Source organism: Trypanosoma cruzi, genomic scaffold (assembly GCF_000209065.1).
Source record: "Trypanosoma cruzi strain CL Brener 1047053517055 genomic scaffold, whole genome shotgun sequence".
NCBI lineage: Eukaryota > Euglenozoa > Kinetoplastea > Trypanosomatida > Trypanosomatidae > Trypanosoma > Trypanosoma cruzi.
Genome location: NW_001849524.1, coordinates 221097 through 236035, shown reverse-complemented (window position 1 = coordinate 236035; position 14939 = coordinate 221097). Strand labels below are relative to the sequence as shown.

The window sequence follows — 14939 nt, the reverse complement described above, 5'->3', positions numbered from 1 at the left end:
GGCCAACCGGACGTGGGGAATGTCGTGGCGCTTTCTTTTTTCTTTTTTCCTGGCCGTAATAAGCATTGAGGATCCCCAGTTTGGCCACAGGGGCAAAAGAAACAAAAAGCCAACAAAAACAACAACACACACAAAAAAAAGAAAGGTAAAGGGGAACAGAATATCAAAAAAGTAATGACAAGAAGAGATAATAGGAGGTGCGACGGCGCAGGCAATATATATATATGTATGTGTATATAAATTACTTGTATAGTGTGGATATTTGTCTGTGACAGTGAGGCATAGAGGCAGTGAGAGAGAGAGGGAGAGAGAGAGAGAGGCCAAATCAGCCGCAATATGAACCCCATGGACGATCAAAGCAACAAGCCTCCACGCAAACTGCCTACCGCCGTCGTTCCCATCCTCACCCCCTATTTTTTTTCTTCTTCCCCTCCCTACTCATATTTCATCCTCCGTTCTCCTTCCGTCCTCCCTACACGGTCCCTTTTTCTCTCGTGGCTATAGGGGAAGAATACCTCCACCAGGTTGTTCCACACCCCACGGTCAAATAGACCCTTGAGGTCACTGTAGAGCATCTTTTGCACCTTTTTCCTGTATGACTTATCCCCACGACTACCCGGCACAAAATCTGGTGGTGGCGGCTTCAGCTGCCGAAGTTTGCGGGGCGGTCGCGCCGCGACAACCTCAAGACATTGCCACACGTTCATCGCCTCACGGTACACCTCGTCCAGCGATGGAAGCGACAAGACAAATGTGATTGCATCATCAATTTTACCCATATCATTCATTGTCAAATTGTCAAAAACAAAGGACATCTGATAGACCCCAAAAATTAATAGCACCAGTCCAATCATGGATGAAAAGAAAAAAAGACAAGCGGCGATTGTTTGATACGTCACAAGGATGATTAAATAGTCTATTGGGGTCAGGAAGTACGGCAGGCCGTTGGTAAGCGTTATGGACCATCCCCACGCACGGTTTTGTACCAAAAATGCCTTCATAACAGCGTACATGTCCCATGTTGCCCAAAAGCAGGAAATTGCATGACAAATAATAAAAAGAAGAAACCAGCGATGTGTGCCTTCGGCGACATCATTGTTGATCCATGGACAATGATGATCGTAGCGGCGCACGCAGTAATCACATAACCGACAGTGTTTACTACGACTTGGACGGGGAACATGACACGTGCTGCATTCTAGTCCAGTGGCTGTCGTCGTTATGGATGACAACGCGGAGGATGAGGATGAGGGATTCCTGGCGGTATTCCCCCCTACACTACTACCGTCCATCGCATAGAGGATACCATCCACGATGTACTTCCGGTTCTGCCGTGCCTCCGCTTCCGGGGAAAGGAGAAACTGACGCATCTTACCTTTTCGCCATTTCTCTCCATTCCCCATCGTAGTATCACTATGGGCATAGGTATGCTTGGTGACATGGTCACAGCTACTGGCGGCAGCATTCTCCTCGCCTCGTTTTTTCTTGTGTTTTTTATTCTTCGCAGGAGGTGCTGCAAAGGCAAATTGTTGCGCCTCCTTCTCCTCACGTGATGTGACAATGCCGGGGTCAGAAAAGACCGCCAGGGCGTAGAATCCCTCGGAGACCATCACAAGACCATATGAAATCAACTTGGACCATATTGAAACCTGCAGCTCCGGTAGGGCAATGAAAAGATACAGAAACTCAACAGACCACACCAGTAAAATGTAAAAGATAACCATGAACCAGTTACGCTCCCGAAATGTGTGGTCTGAACACCGTGTCCACTTCTGTCTTCCTCGTCGGTAGCTACAACCAAAACATATACCACAAAAACACCCACAACAGGCCGTCGGACAGTCCATTAAGCAAAAATACATACGCCCAACGACACCATCGCGGTGGTAACGCGAGGGCCCCATAATGACAATATACATGAACGCCGCCACCGCCGTGATGACAAGCGCCACGCAAGCAAAAGTCTCTCCGGACATAATTTTTGCACACAAGGATGCCCCCTCACCCCCCTACCAAACAAACAAAAAACACACACACACAGACACGCCCACCCACCCGAAAGAAGTTCTCTCTCTCTCTCTCTCTGTGTGTGTGTGTACTCCTCCTACAGAATTTGTTTGCCCTTTATTGGTATTGATGATGATACGACTTGTTTTTTTATCCCTGAGTAAACAACAACAACAACAAAAAGAAAGAAAGAATCGGTTTTTTTTTTTTTTTTTTTTTAGATTCAAAACAATCCGAAAAACAAAAAAAAAAAAAAAAATAGCAAGAAAGAGGGGAGAAAGTCACAGTTAAAAGAAGGAACGGGGCTCTACAAATAAAATAAATAAATGTGACTGTATGCACAGAAAGATACATTGATGCCTCTGTTCTCAGAAAACATGCTCCCTCCCTCTTCCCCTCGTTGTCTCAAGAGCCTTATTTTACTTTTGAAACGGTAGTGGCTTTCTTGATTTTCGTTACCGGCATTTTTTTTTCTTAACGCGGACTCCACATCGCTTCTTCTTCCTCTTCTTCCTCTTCCTCTTCCTCTTCTTCGAAGTGACTACAATGGCTCGGGCTATTGCTACCATGATCACTATCTGTTTCTCCCACAAGATGTTTTAGAGAAATGTGGACAGCCGGACCCTCCGGTCTTATTGCATCCGGCGTTTCGTCACATGTAGGCACCCACTCATCGTTCTCAAGCACCACCTCATCTTCTTCCGCAGCAAAACTGTATTTATAAACCTCAGTTGTGGCAACACAAGAGAGTAATGTCGCATATAGCGAGTCTGGCTCCTCTCTCCCTTCATTCTCAGACACGTTCTCTGGTAAAGGCGAGTTGGCATTGCCACCACTATACAGAGGAGGCAAGGAAGGCTCTTGAAAACGTTCCGAAAGCAGCCGAGAAAGCACCGCTCGAGGCGGCACCCGCGGGCTCGTGGGAGAATATCCCGCAGACGCTGGAGCATCCGCACTGTGGACAGAAGAGTCAGCAGCGGCCGTGGTAGTAGAGTTCTTGCCATGATTGAGGGGGTCCATACCAGGGGCAACAGCCTTCGGCTCGCAGGCATTTGGATCGTGCGGGGATTGTAGCGCCCAGGACGAACGGAGAAGATCCGAGCTGCGAACACGTTTGTGCACCGTCTCTGTCGACTGTTGCGCCCAATAAGTGACATCAAAATTGCCATGTAGCGGTCGAAATGACAGCGCCGGCTGCTTTCTCGCTGCGTCACTCCCCATCACAGGCGCAGGGATTTCGTCTGCCACTAAAGACTTGGTGGTGGCTAACTCCGCCGTGGAACGCCGCTCCAGACGCCGCTGGAGTGCATGATCCGCCCGTTGCTGCCGGCGAAGACGTGAGTTATGCGACAAGGGCAGGGCCGTCACACGTGTCTGACACGCGAGATGACCCAAACTTTTATTTTGTTGTTGTTGCTGCTGCTGCTGCTGCCGTGAAATATCTTGACGCCGCGGGGATGCCAGTTGTTGCACCTTCACTTTGTACGCCTCGGTCGTGTTGCGCAACGCGTCCACCCACTGCCGCTTCTGTTCCAACGTCGGGGCGAAGAACGTGAGACGCATATCTTTTGTCACAATATCAAAGCCATTCACAACTTCCGCGGTGTCGTCAAGCTCGACAACCCGCAGCGACTCAAGAGAGATGGACGCACGCAGCCGCATGCGTCCATTCGTCTGCTCCTCCACATAACAGAGCCAGTCACTAAAGAGGAACACCAGTCGTTCATGGCGACCACGACGAAATCGCTTAATGAGACGACCGTAATGCACAAGTGTGCGGCTACCGTCCTCGTCCAAACGAATACGGGGAAATTTCTTTTCGTGTGCTTCCGATGGTGCCGGGGATGACACCTCGTCAATGAGCGCCATGATGTGAGAAATGTCTTGTTTCGCCAACTCGTCAAAAACAATGCTGTGCTCTTCGGCTAGACGAAGCACCAACAAATCAACAAAGTCTACCTGCAGACGTTGACGCACAAGAATGGGGAGGGACTGAGACTCGATAATACAGCGCGCCACATGCATGTATCGACGAAGCGACGCAAGCGGAGTTGCCAAAAGAACGAGCAGCGTTTCAAACCCTCTCCAGTTGGGTGGGATCGATGGAGCATCTGGCATTTTGACAGGGACGACGGCAGTGTTATGGCCGGTACGATCTTTTTTTGGCTTTTGTGATTTCACAAGAAGGGTTTCAGGAAGTCGTGTGAATATCACACGCGGGTCGTCCGGCACACCATCTTCGCCGCCAAAGGCATGCCATAGAAAATACAAAAACCCCATGTAACTCTCCAATTCTTGCCTTTCTCGAGCACTGAGGTGGGCGCTGGTGTTTTTACCGCAACGACAACGCCAAAGCCTCCATAATTCCATCACACGTGGAGCAATGTTACGACTGTAGTTTAGACTGTACATCATGTGCTCCGCTATGTAGTGTCGCATCGCCGCGGAGCAAAACAACTCCGAGATACTCTGCGGACCACGCATGCCCTCGTCTGTCCCACCGTCCGATGATGAAGATGACGACCTCATTTGAACGTTCCCTGCAGCACCAAGGCCGGATTTTACTTCTTTTTTTTGTTCTCGTTGTTGATCGAGGAAATGCGTTCTGTTATTAACAACTTCCTCCAGTTTTCCCACAATGGTGCTTTGAGCGCCATGTAAGGTGGCAATGTTGGCGAACAATTCCCAGTACTGCGCAAACCGTAAAATAGCAGGTTGTTGTTTCGTTCCAACAGCGTTGCTTTCATTATTTCCATGACTACGCCGTGGTCCTGTGGCCACATTCCCATGACCACAGCTCTGAAGGATCGGGTCATGCAGGTGCCCCACAATGTATGCAAGCTGTGCCAGGACAAGACTCTCCTCGTCCAACACACGTCGTAGGATATCAAAGGAGACATCCAGAGGGAAGCGAGCATCCACTCCCAAATTCATCTCTTTACTTCCCAGTCACCTCTCACCACTGCCACAAAAAGACGTCTCCCTTTTTTCCCCTCTCCACCTCAATTGTTACACACACACGCTCTGTCCGTCTGTCCCTGTGTGTGATTGTTTGTGTGCCTGGTGTGAAGGACAGAGGCGTCAATGACGTCCTCCGGCAGCTGCAGTACAGTCCTGCAATCAATAACACGGCCTTCCCTTCTTCCTTCCTTCTCCCTCTCGTTCACTCACCCCCCTTTTGCTCTGCATTCAATACGTGCACATGGGCAGGTCCCCCCAATGTGCACAACAATGAGGAAATGATGGGAAGAAGAAAAAGAGAAGTAAAAGGGTAGAGACAGTGAGTGTGTGTGAAAGAACACGCAAAGATAACAAATACGAAAAAAAAAAAAATCATTCTGCTTAAAATTGACATTTTCTCCCACTTTTTTTCCCTTCTCTCGCCACGGCCCCTGTCGTTGGTTGTCCAACGGGTACCAAATACACACACACACACACACACAAATGGAGGTGGAAAAGAGATGAATGTGCCTTTCTTCATCTTCTCTCTTCCCCATTTTTTTCTGAATGGGGAGTCGCAATCAACGCATACAAAACATCGCCAACGATTCATAACGCCGCCCGCTTGCCGTCCACCGCTTGCAGCAAAGCCTGTAGATGCTTCTCACGCAGCTGGTTTACACGCTGCACGTTACGTGCCACCTCTGCCTTTGGCATCGCCCCGACGGCAATCGGTGTTCCGCGCACATCGCGTAGCTCCAACACCGCCGACACCACATGACTCAGTCCCTGTTGACTAAACCAATCACGAACTGCGGAGTCAAATTTTGATGCGCTCGCACGGTCCATAAGAAACGGTGGCGGGGCCGCCTGCCGACCTAAATAACCCGCCATCGCTTGCTGGATCATTGTTTGGATTAACTCATCCTCATTTCCTTTTTTGACGCCCGCAGCGGCGGCCCCTGCAGCCCCTGCAGCAACCGCGCGTCGAAATGGGGCAACTTCTTGCATCAGTACACTAACCGTATCAAAGACCGCACATCGGATGTCGTATGGGGCATATGGGCAAAGCCCCAAGTCCAGGAGGGCCCGTACTCCCCCTTGTTGCACGATGCGAGTCAACGCGATTGGGTTGTAGTGACATGCCGCCTCCATTGCATCGATAGTGGCAACAATTACAGTCTCTAAGTCTGGCACGAGTTGAACAGGTCCCTCCTCAAACGAGTGTGGTGTGGAGGAAACGGTATCCCCTGTTTTTTCCAACGCCGTTATGCGGCGACGAAGGCTAAAAAGAGCTTGTATATGTTGCAGACAACACTGCCAAACTTCAACCAGAAATGTAATGAGGGGACCTTCAGCTATCACACGACGTTGGTCGTATACGACCAAACTTAGGCCTTGAAGCAACCGTAACGCCAATTCCTGTTCTTGATAGGTCACTTCTGTCAGTGTGATGTCAAGTTCTTTTTTTTTTCCCACAGGCGATGGCGATGAAGGCGGGGTTGTCCTCTGGGCATGATTCAAAGTATTCCATGCCAGCGCCGCCTCTTCCGACAGCTCGATAGTGACGGGGCCGCCAGGATTGCACTGGGAGCGCTCATCCACACGCGGTACAAGTACGCGGTGAAAAACTGACATTGTGTAATGTGCCCCATTTAAAGCCCTCTGGGTACGTTCCCACGATGCACTGTAGCCCGACGCCGCATGATTCATCGGGGTTGCTGTGCTGTGAGGGTCAACCGCACTACGTGGCATGACGGCTGAGTGTATGGCATCATATGGAAGATGGGGTTGTGTGGCAGTCGTATTTCCCCCAGCGGCGGCGGCGGTGGTGGTGGTGGTGGTGGTGCCTGGTGTTTTATTCGCCAAACGCGCCGCCTCCTCCGCTGCCTCAAGAGACAAGTCACACAAACGCTGCAGAGCCTCACGGAGACCCTCATTTCGGATAAAGCCGTATGGTGAGCCGATCTTCTCAAAACAGACACGGAAGCCGCTAGAAATCTCCTGCCCTCTCAACTCCTCGTCCAGGGCAGCCTCAAAGCAGGCAACAAACATATCCGTCGGCTGCTGCTGTTGTTGTTGTTGTCCCTGCCGAGCTCCAGCTGGGGTCCCACAACCACCGCCACCGTTATGCCCTGCACCATTCATCCGGAGCGGTTTGATGGAATCCACCGCAATTTCCAACGCGGAGTTATGCCAAAAAAAAATATATATATATATATATATATATTTATATATATATATGTAAACTGCCCCGCCACAGTCCCAGTAACTACCGTTTCTAGTGTTGGCTGTTCTTGTTGTTGTTCCCTCAAGAACAGTAATGAGAGAAAGAGAGGGGATATATACATAAACCGCTGAAGCACGTACATACATGCATACAACTCAACCCAGATATCCAAGCCTAATTGCATGTACCCATTCATGACGCCTGGGTGTTACACATGTGCACACACACACACACACAGAGGCATCACACTACATACACATACGCCCGCGGAGAAAGAGAGAGAAAGAGATGTAAATTGTCAGATTTGCAGAGGCTGACACTCCCTCCCAGACAAATCCTTAACAAATAAATAAGTCCCCCCCCCACAAAAAACAAATTAAAATGAACAAAAAAACAACAACAACAACATTGCAGGAAGAAAAGAAGTTGGCCCTATGGAAAAGGGGACCCAAAAAAAAAAAAAAACAAAAAAAACAATGTAATTATTTACTTCCGGTATCATTCATCATATTGTAATGCCTCCTCCGCCTGCCGTACACGTGCCGCTGAAGCCTCCTTCACCCATGGCGGGCACGCACTTGGGGTTCCAAACACCACCTCATGTGCACACTTGCCGTTGCGGTGCCATTCCAACACGAGGTCTTCTTCGTCGCAAACATAAACAACACGTCCGTGGCTGCGGGGCGTATTCTCCTTTTCTTCCTCTTCCTCCTCGCCCAGACGACCGCTGTTATCCATGGCATCATCCAATGCACACGGAATACCTCCACTAAATATCCGCACGGATGCAAGATCTGGTGTGTTTTTTTGCTGCGGCATCTCTATTCCCGTGTCATTAGTGGCTCCTTGAAGTGCCTGTTGCAGCTGCTCACGTAAATCCGTGGGCCCAAGACGCATGACGCGTCGGTGACGTCCACCATATGAAAGCCGCTCATGCTGAAGAATTTGCTCAACACCACCCATGACAGGTGCGGGTTCGGACATGAAAAGACGCCGTCGTAGTACGCCGTTCCCGGAGGGATCCACCGATTGAAAATTGTCGATAGTTACTTCTGAAAGATCAGGCCTCCAGAAGCCAAAAACAACCGGCAGGCTTTCTTCAAAATTCTCCGTACCGGACACATTCAGGCTTTCATTCTCTTCCAGTCCATAAGCGCGTTTTATGATGATCGCAGACTGCTCCTTTGTAAGATTTCGAGCTCCGACAAGGTAAAAACATGGATAGAATGAAAACTTCCGATAAGAGGTATTGTCCACATGTACAGGGATGGATTCAATGACGTAAGAGTCATTGTAGCGGCGTGATGCTTGAACCCGCTGGACCTCAGGTGAAGTGCTCCGCGCCGTCTCCAACACGCGGTTAACTGGCACCGTAAAATGGGCATCGGCAAGCGGGTAATACTCAAAGTCATCGCCTAACCAACGGAATGAAAGTATCATCACTACAAGTCGCAGACTCTCACCACGTTTCTGCAGCTCAGCATACATTTGATTCATAGCTTGAACTTCTTCGGGTGATATGCCTGCCGAAATGGGATCCGATTTCCCCATCTTTTCCATTTCTTTTGCGATTTGGCTTCGACGTGTCTCAAATTCTTTTGAAGCGGCATCAAGCTCCGTTTTCTTTCGAGCAATATGCTCTACCAATTTTTTTCCATACTTCTCCCAGCCATTGGCTTCACGATCCTTGTGTATGGCATTGCCCCGCTTCACAACTTCGTGGAGTGTTCGTGCACTATTGAGCCGTTCCTCCTTGACACGACGGCAGCTCATAAGCGATGTAAAGCCATTCTCTAGCAACATGGCGGCAACCGTGCGATTACCACTAGCCATGGGATAAAGAGGGCTGGCAGCTCCACTATGCATTCCAAGATAAGGCTCTATGGCAATAACCCGTGACCTCCAACTGTCTTCTCCCTGCACTTCGTGTGTGGGGTGATGTTTTGGGCTTGTCGCCTCGTCACTTCCGTCACAGCAGTCCACAACGCCGTCGCCAACTCGTGAGGGTGCCAGCCAAACGTCTGGATCGCTACGACAACGAAATGGAAGCACAGGGCCACCTAGTCGACGCAACAGTCGCTCTGTGCGACGCATGGACGGTGCTTCCTCCTCCTCGTATAGCTGTATATGTGCATTGGCCAGCAGATACTGCTTCCACCGCATGTGGGCAAGCGGCAACACGGTACCAGACATGCTACAGGCACTTGTTTGTAATTCATCAGTACCATCCAAGCAGTCACAGTAGTCATCATTAACCCGCTCCAGAGAAATGGTTTGGGCGGCCACATTATCCCGTTGCTTAAGATGTGCCTTTTCCTCAAATGCACTTTCAAGATAGACACGTAAAGTGGAAAACAATGTTGGGCTCTTCTCTGTGGCTGCGGTGCATATCTCCCGTTTGCTACGGTTTACTTCCGTGTCCAAATCTATAAGACGCGTTCCACAACGGTAAAAGTGCTGAGGTGTGGCTTCCTGTCTCTGCGCCGGCGCAATAAACTTCATGCTGTAGGCCTCAAGGGTGTAGCACGACGGCTCCGGTCTGCCTTTGGCCTCCCCTTCTTGCCTCCTTGTGTCTTCACTGTGCGTCATGACATCCGTGTACCTCCTCGGCGGTGGGGCCTGCAGCAGGGTTTGTTCCGCTGACCCCTCGTCCCAGTTGCTCCAGTCATCCAAGAGTGTTTTCCACGGTAGCAGCATGGCGACTAGCAGGACCACAACCGCGCCCACCAGCGACCACAGCGCTACACCGCTTCCGTCCCACTGCGGTTGCCTGGCCTGCATAGGCGGCCCTCGCAATCGCACACCTCCACCTCGCTCTTGTTGTTGTTGCCGCCGTTGGTATTGGTGGTGGTGGTGATGATGGTCACCCTCCTGCTTTTGTTCAGAGGGCGGTGTAGTTGGCCCATCCGCCGCCCCGTGATTGTTGCCGTCACGGTTCACCCTCCGCATTCCGCCGTGATAACCCACAAACAGGAAGAAGAGATACCAATCAATCAGTTCCCCACCTCTTTCCCTCTCTCTCTCTATATATATATATATATATATAGATGTTTATTTTTTGCGGTTGCCTTTTTTTCTTGTGCGGCGATGACGGCATGCGAGCAAAAAAAAACAAAAAGAGAAGAGTCACATTTGTCACAGAAGCAGGAAGAGGGAGGGAAGGGGGAATGCAAGCAGGCAAACGCCCCGCATTCCATCTCACCTGTCATGTTCCCAATGGCAAAGAAACAATAATAATAATAATAATAAATAAACAAATAAATAAAAAAACGCACTCACCACAGAGCCGTACAAAAAAAAAAAGCTTGCTGACACCACAACCGCCAGTCATGCACGTTCCTTCTTCTTTTTTTTCTTCATCGCCACCATCACCGCATACCGTTGATTCCCTTATTCCCGTTATTTAACGGGACTGACAGAGGAGCTTGTCGCCTGTCGCTGTTGGGTTCGCCATAGCGTAGTATGCCTCAAAGGGATCACGCACAACGGGACCGCATGGCTGCCGCAGGAATTCATTTAATCGGCCCCTCTCCGGCATCGTCACCGAATGCAGCTGACCATCCACGACATCCTTCACGTAAACGGCCGGCGCCATCGTGTTGTCCTTGTTGGTCCCACGTCCTTTGCCGGGCACGGAGAAGACTTCATATGTGCCATCCCCTGGTAGCACAACCGCGGCCCAGTGGTCAATGCCAATCCCACGCTCCGTCGGGTGACGCTTCATCATCTTGTCAAAATCCTCCTCCCGCAGCACACCATTCGTCTCACGCATGTCATAATGTGGACAGAGTAGACCCGGCAATAGACCCAGGCCATGTACACGGATATAACTCCACGACGTGTCTTCTTGCTGCTGCTGCTGCTGCTCCTCCGTCTTGCTTGTCTTCTTGGCGTTGCCGTCATCATCATCATCTTTCTTTGCAACGGCGTCGCCGCATGCCGCGCGTAACATCGCCGTGGCGTACGTGGAAGGGTCTGCAGAGTCGCTGTGGCCAGAAGTAAACCAACAAATTGCCCCGGCACTTCCGCCTGCCAGGACGGCACCGCGCACCGCCACGGCCCGAAGACAGACATCGAGCCCCGTCTCTTCCCATCGCCGAATCGCAAAGAGTGTGTTGCCACCCGACACCACAACAATATGAGCCTTTCCTAAAAACTCCAGCTCCTCCTTATCGACGGTGTTCGGGACGGACAGATCCGCCACACGCACCTCCGCCACGGTGCAGCCACGTGAAACAAACCACTTGGTCTGTCTCTCTTTATACGTTGGGATGTCATAGACCGCTGTCCCAATGTATGCTACATGCACAGGCGCCGTCAACACCTTTTTTTCCATGTCAAAGAGTCCTGTGAGCATCAACACACGGTCCACAACGGCTGTTTCCCCAAAAGCATCCAAACCGGAACCGGCAAAGAAGCCTTTTATGGTCGAGGGCTCAATATGTGTCATCATGATGGTAAGAAAGAGTGTTCTCCTCCCCTTTCCTCACTTCCCCTCTGCTTCTGTGTATATATTAGGAAACCGTTTGCTATCGTGTAATTCCCAAAATTGGTGGGGCGTATGCAAGAAGGCAAAAGAGAAGCTAACCCCCCCACCCGCAGACCAAAAACAACAACAACAACAAAAACACACAAGCAAAACAAGTATAACACAATTAACACCAGAGAAGAGAGAAAATAAACAAACACACACACACAAACGTTATACCTCAAGCTCACATTGAAGCTCATAAATAGAAGAAAAAAAAGAAAATCAACAACCAACACTACAACAACAAGAGGGGGTACTGAACAAAAGAAGTTGTATCTTTTATGTGATTTATGCGCGGTGCGATTATGAACCTACGTTTCCCCCTTTCGGTTGCTCCTGACAAGTCATGGACAATGTTTCCATGAATGGCATCAGGGGACGCAGATAGGGTGTGATATGCAGCGGTTGCTCCGCTCCTCCCACGGCCCCATTCCCATCATCGTAGTCACGTGGGGCGAGAGATCCAAATTCGGCTGTCATCAATACAAGATCCCGCATTGCTCGGCTCATGGCAACGTAAAAGACCCGCCGCTCCTCCGCTCTTTTCACATCAATGGGGAACTCGCCCTCATAGCAACAAGGAACAATGACGGAAAGCCACTCCTTTCCCTTTGCCTGATGCACTGTCGTCACTGTGACTGTGGCGACCTGCGTTGACTCCATCTTCACATTGCTTCCCCCTTTCAGCGGTCCAAAGTCATCTGTCGGAAGAAGTGCAAGAAATTCGTCAATGACGCGCTGCAGCACAGTGTAGGCATCGTTCTGCACTTTGGCTTCCGCCTTGACGGCGGACGCCGCATCACCCATGTCGTTTTTGCCGTTTTTGATTTCTCCATAGCGTTCCTGACTACTGTCAACATTTTTCTTTTCCACTAACACTTGCTGCTGCACCGTGCGAGACGCCTCGACGAGTACCTGTGAAATAGACATTGCATCCCCTTCCTCGTCCATTGCACCGGCTTCGTCCTCGGCGTCACCCATGACATCATCCCAAATCGCTGCAGAGCGCCGTAATGGGGCAGAAGAACGTCGACGTTTGGTACCGCAACATGGGCGACGCCGAATTTGTACGCTTGTGGCACTTCCCCCATCAAAACCCGCCCGCTCTGCAACGCCCCGTACCACCTCTTCAATATCACAGTACATACGTCCAAGGGCATCGTGGGCTGCTGTGGTGACCTCAATGAAGTTGCGGAGAAATTTTTGTTGTGGTTTTGTCGTGCGTAGCCGCTCATGAACGTGAGCAAAGCCGTTATGCACCAACTCTCGAAGAATCGTGTAGTAAGAGTAAGTCGCATGACTATCCTCACACTGTAGCTTGGCTGTGCTCAACTCGCGCCGTCGCTGAAGGCACTCGGCTTGCATGGCAAAGATAAATTTAGTGGCCGCAGCCGCCGAAAAGTGATTTGGAGCATCGCGTATCACACACTCCACATCAAGGTTCGAGTGGGGATGTACACAGAGACGCAGGTAAGACAATATGGCGCGGACCAGCGCTTTGGAGTTTGGTCTACTTGGACGCAGTTCGCAGACAGGGATCTGATCCCGTTCTAGCGCCGTGACAACATCCCGTACAGTTCGACGTGTACGGCAAAGAATGGCGATGTCGCTGTATTTTAATCCACGGTCCCTTGTGCGCAGTAACTCTTCCACCACACGTGGAAGGAGGGACATTTGTTCCCACGCATGTGGACATCGTATGAGAATGATGCGACGTCCACACTCTCCCCTAAAACTCTGTTGAGATATCTGCGAGACGGCATTAACGGCGTTCACAATCTCCTCGGAGCTGCGGTAGTTCGTACCCAACGTTACAATTTTGGTTTGCGGAAATCGGCTCCGCCAGCGTTCAAAACTGTTTGTTGTCGCCCCTCTCCAAGTGTAGATGCACTGATTCGGATCCCCAACGCATGTCACGCGACACGTGTCACCCGCAAGAAGGGCAAGGCACTCAAGCTGCACCTCGTTCAGGTCTTGAAACTCGTCGACAACAATGTGCGTGTATTGTGCCCGCAACTGCAACGCCACCGGAGATGACAGGCGGGGTGGCGGGACAACACTCATGAGACTGTTGCTGTTGCTGCCCCCATTTCCCTCCACTCCCTCCTCGGACGGCTGTTCCTGCCGTCCCACAGGACGCAGCGTCTCAAGAAACATCTGCTCCAGGTCCCCAAAGTCAACGGCGTTGTGCTGCTCATGCAACATTGCTTGGTAGAAGCGAAATAGGTACGCTGCCTGTCGTGAGGGATCAATTTCTGTGCCGGCACGCATGTCCTTCTTCGTCTTGGCCTTATTCACATACTCCACAAGTGCGAGGACGGCCTCGAGGCCCTTGTGGTGCAACGCATGCGCCTCCACCACAGCAGAAGCAAGTTCCCTTTGCCGTCGTGCGTCGTACACTTCTGTGGCAAGGTCAATGCAGCCATGACGCCGAAGACACTCGAGACCAAAGGCGTGAAATGTCTTCAGCTTCAGCCGTTGCACATGCGCTGCCATTGACGGCGGCAGCACCGTGGCCACACGCTCCCTCAACGCCTCCGCGGCTTGTCGCGAGAAACAAAGGCCTAAAATCTTCTCCGGCGCCACCCCAGAGAGAATAATGTACGCGATGCGGCTTGCCATCGTCAGTGTCTTGCCGCTACCGGCCCCGGCGAGAATTAACAGCGACGCAGAAGTGTCCTCGCAGACGGCGGCCCGCTGGGCCTCATCCAAGGCACTGACCAACCGTTCACATTCGGCAGCACATTCTTCTCCCCGCTGGGCGCCCGACACGGCGGCGGGAACTGCCACTCCACCATCCAACCCCATGTGCGAGCAGACAACACCAACAGCAACGGGAGGGGAGGAAGGAGGTTCCTTACAAACCCGATTGCCTTTGAGATACACAAAAAAACACACCCCGTAGAAGCCTTCTTCGGCACACGCACAGCGGTCCACTGAAGAACTGAATGAATGGGGAATAAAACCATCCCCCCACCCCCCAAAAAAAAACAAAAAAACAAAAAAACAAAAAAAAACCGAGGGAGAATAATAAAAAATGAAAAAAAGCGAATCAAACCTCATTGTTGACAGTGACACACACACACACACACACATGAATGCAAATATACATATATATATATATATATATATATATATATTAATTACCTCACTCGCAACATCAAGATATAAAATTCACGCATGGAAATATGTATTTCAGGGTTTGTGTGTGTCTCTCTCTCTGTGTGTGTA

The 14939-nt window shown here is 50.6% G+C and overlaps 6 protein-coding genes across 6 annotated transcripts, besides 21 other annotated features; all 6 read right to left on the bottom strand.

Annotated features, from left to right (window-relative positions):
* Positions 1 to 1903: part of a sequence feature (heterozygous, Esmeraldo-like haplotype) that runs on past the window's edge.
* Positions 293 to 319: a microsatellite.
* On the bottom strand, positions 435 to 1976 carry Tc00.1047053508777.140 (hypothetical protein, conserved; the record flags this gene model as incomplete). Its single annotated transcript, XM_812123.1, has 1 exon — positions 435 to 1976. The coding sequence occupies one exon, from the start codon at positions 1974 to 1976 to the stop codon at positions 435 to 437; it is 1542 nt and encodes a 513-aa protein (XP_817216.1).
* Positions 1904 to 2016: a sequence feature (areas merged during assembly that could not be assigned to a particular haplotype. This can correspond to areas where the two haplotypes were merged or to regions with more than two copies in the genome that were merged during assembly.).
* Positions 2017 to 12145: a sequence feature (heterozygous, Esmeraldo-like haplotype).
* Positions 2206 to 2226: a microsatellite.
* On the bottom strand, positions 2482 to 4941 carry Tc00.1047053508777.130 (hypothetical protein, conserved; the record flags this gene model as incomplete). The annotated part of the gene is made up of 1 exon (XM_812122.1): positions 2482 to 4941. One exon carries the CDS (start codon positions 4939 to 4941, stop codon positions 2482 to 2484), a length of 2460 nt encoding a protein of 819 aa, XP_817215.1.
* Positions 2502 to 2541: a microsatellite.
* Positions 3413 to 3439: a microsatellite.
* Positions 5430 to 5450: a microsatellite.
* Tc00.1047053508777.120 (hypothetical protein, conserved) lies at positions 5557 to 7095 on the bottom strand (the record flags this gene model as incomplete). The annotated part of the gene is made up of 1 exon (XM_812121.1): positions 5557 to 7095. One exon carries the CDS (start codon positions 7093 to 7095, stop codon positions 5557 to 5559), a length of 1539 nt encoding a protein of 512 aa, XP_817214.1.
* Positions 6766 to 6796: a microsatellite.
* Positions 7154 to 7194: a microsatellite.
* Positions 7388 to 7441: a microsatellite.
* Positions 7628 to 7651: a microsatellite.
* Positions 7676 to 10126, bottom strand: Tc00.1047053508777.110 (hypothetical protein, conserved; the record flags this gene model as incomplete). The annotated part of the gene is made up of 1 exon (XM_812120.1): positions 7676 to 10126. The coding sequence occupies one exon, from the start codon at positions 10124 to 10126 to the stop codon at positions 7676 to 7678; it is 2451 nt and encodes an 816-aa protein (XP_817213.1).
* Positions 10202 to 10223: a microsatellite.
* Positions 10404 to 10426: a microsatellite.
* Tc00.1047053508777.100 (cyclin 1, putative) lies at positions 10581 to 11630 on the bottom strand (the record flags this gene model as incomplete). Its single annotated transcript, XM_812119.1, has 1 exon — positions 10581 to 11630. One exon carries the CDS (start codon positions 11628 to 11630, stop codon positions 10581 to 10583), a length of 1050 nt encoding a protein of 349 aa, XP_817212.1.
* Positions 11782 to 11878: a sequence feature (T-rich).
* Positions 12012 to 14516, bottom strand: Tc00.1047053508777.90 (ATP-dependent DNA helicase, putative; the record flags this gene model as incomplete). The annotated part of the gene is made up of 1 exon (XM_812118.1): positions 12012 to 14516. The coding sequence occupies one exon, from the start codon at positions 14514 to 14516 to the stop codon at positions 12012 to 12014; it is 2505 nt and encodes an 834-aa protein (XP_817211.1).
* Positions 12146 to 12404: a sequence feature (haploid, Esmeraldo-like haplotype).
* Positions 12405 to 12551: a sequence feature (areas merged during assembly that could not be assigned to a particular haplotype. This can correspond to areas where the two haplotypes were merged or to regions with more than two copies in the genome that were merged during assembly.).
* Positions 12552 to 14939: part of a sequence feature (heterozygous, Esmeraldo-like haplotype) that runs on past the window's edge.
* Positions 14691 to 14725: a microsatellite.
* Positions 14783 to 14803: a microsatellite.
* Positions 14813 to 14848: a microsatellite.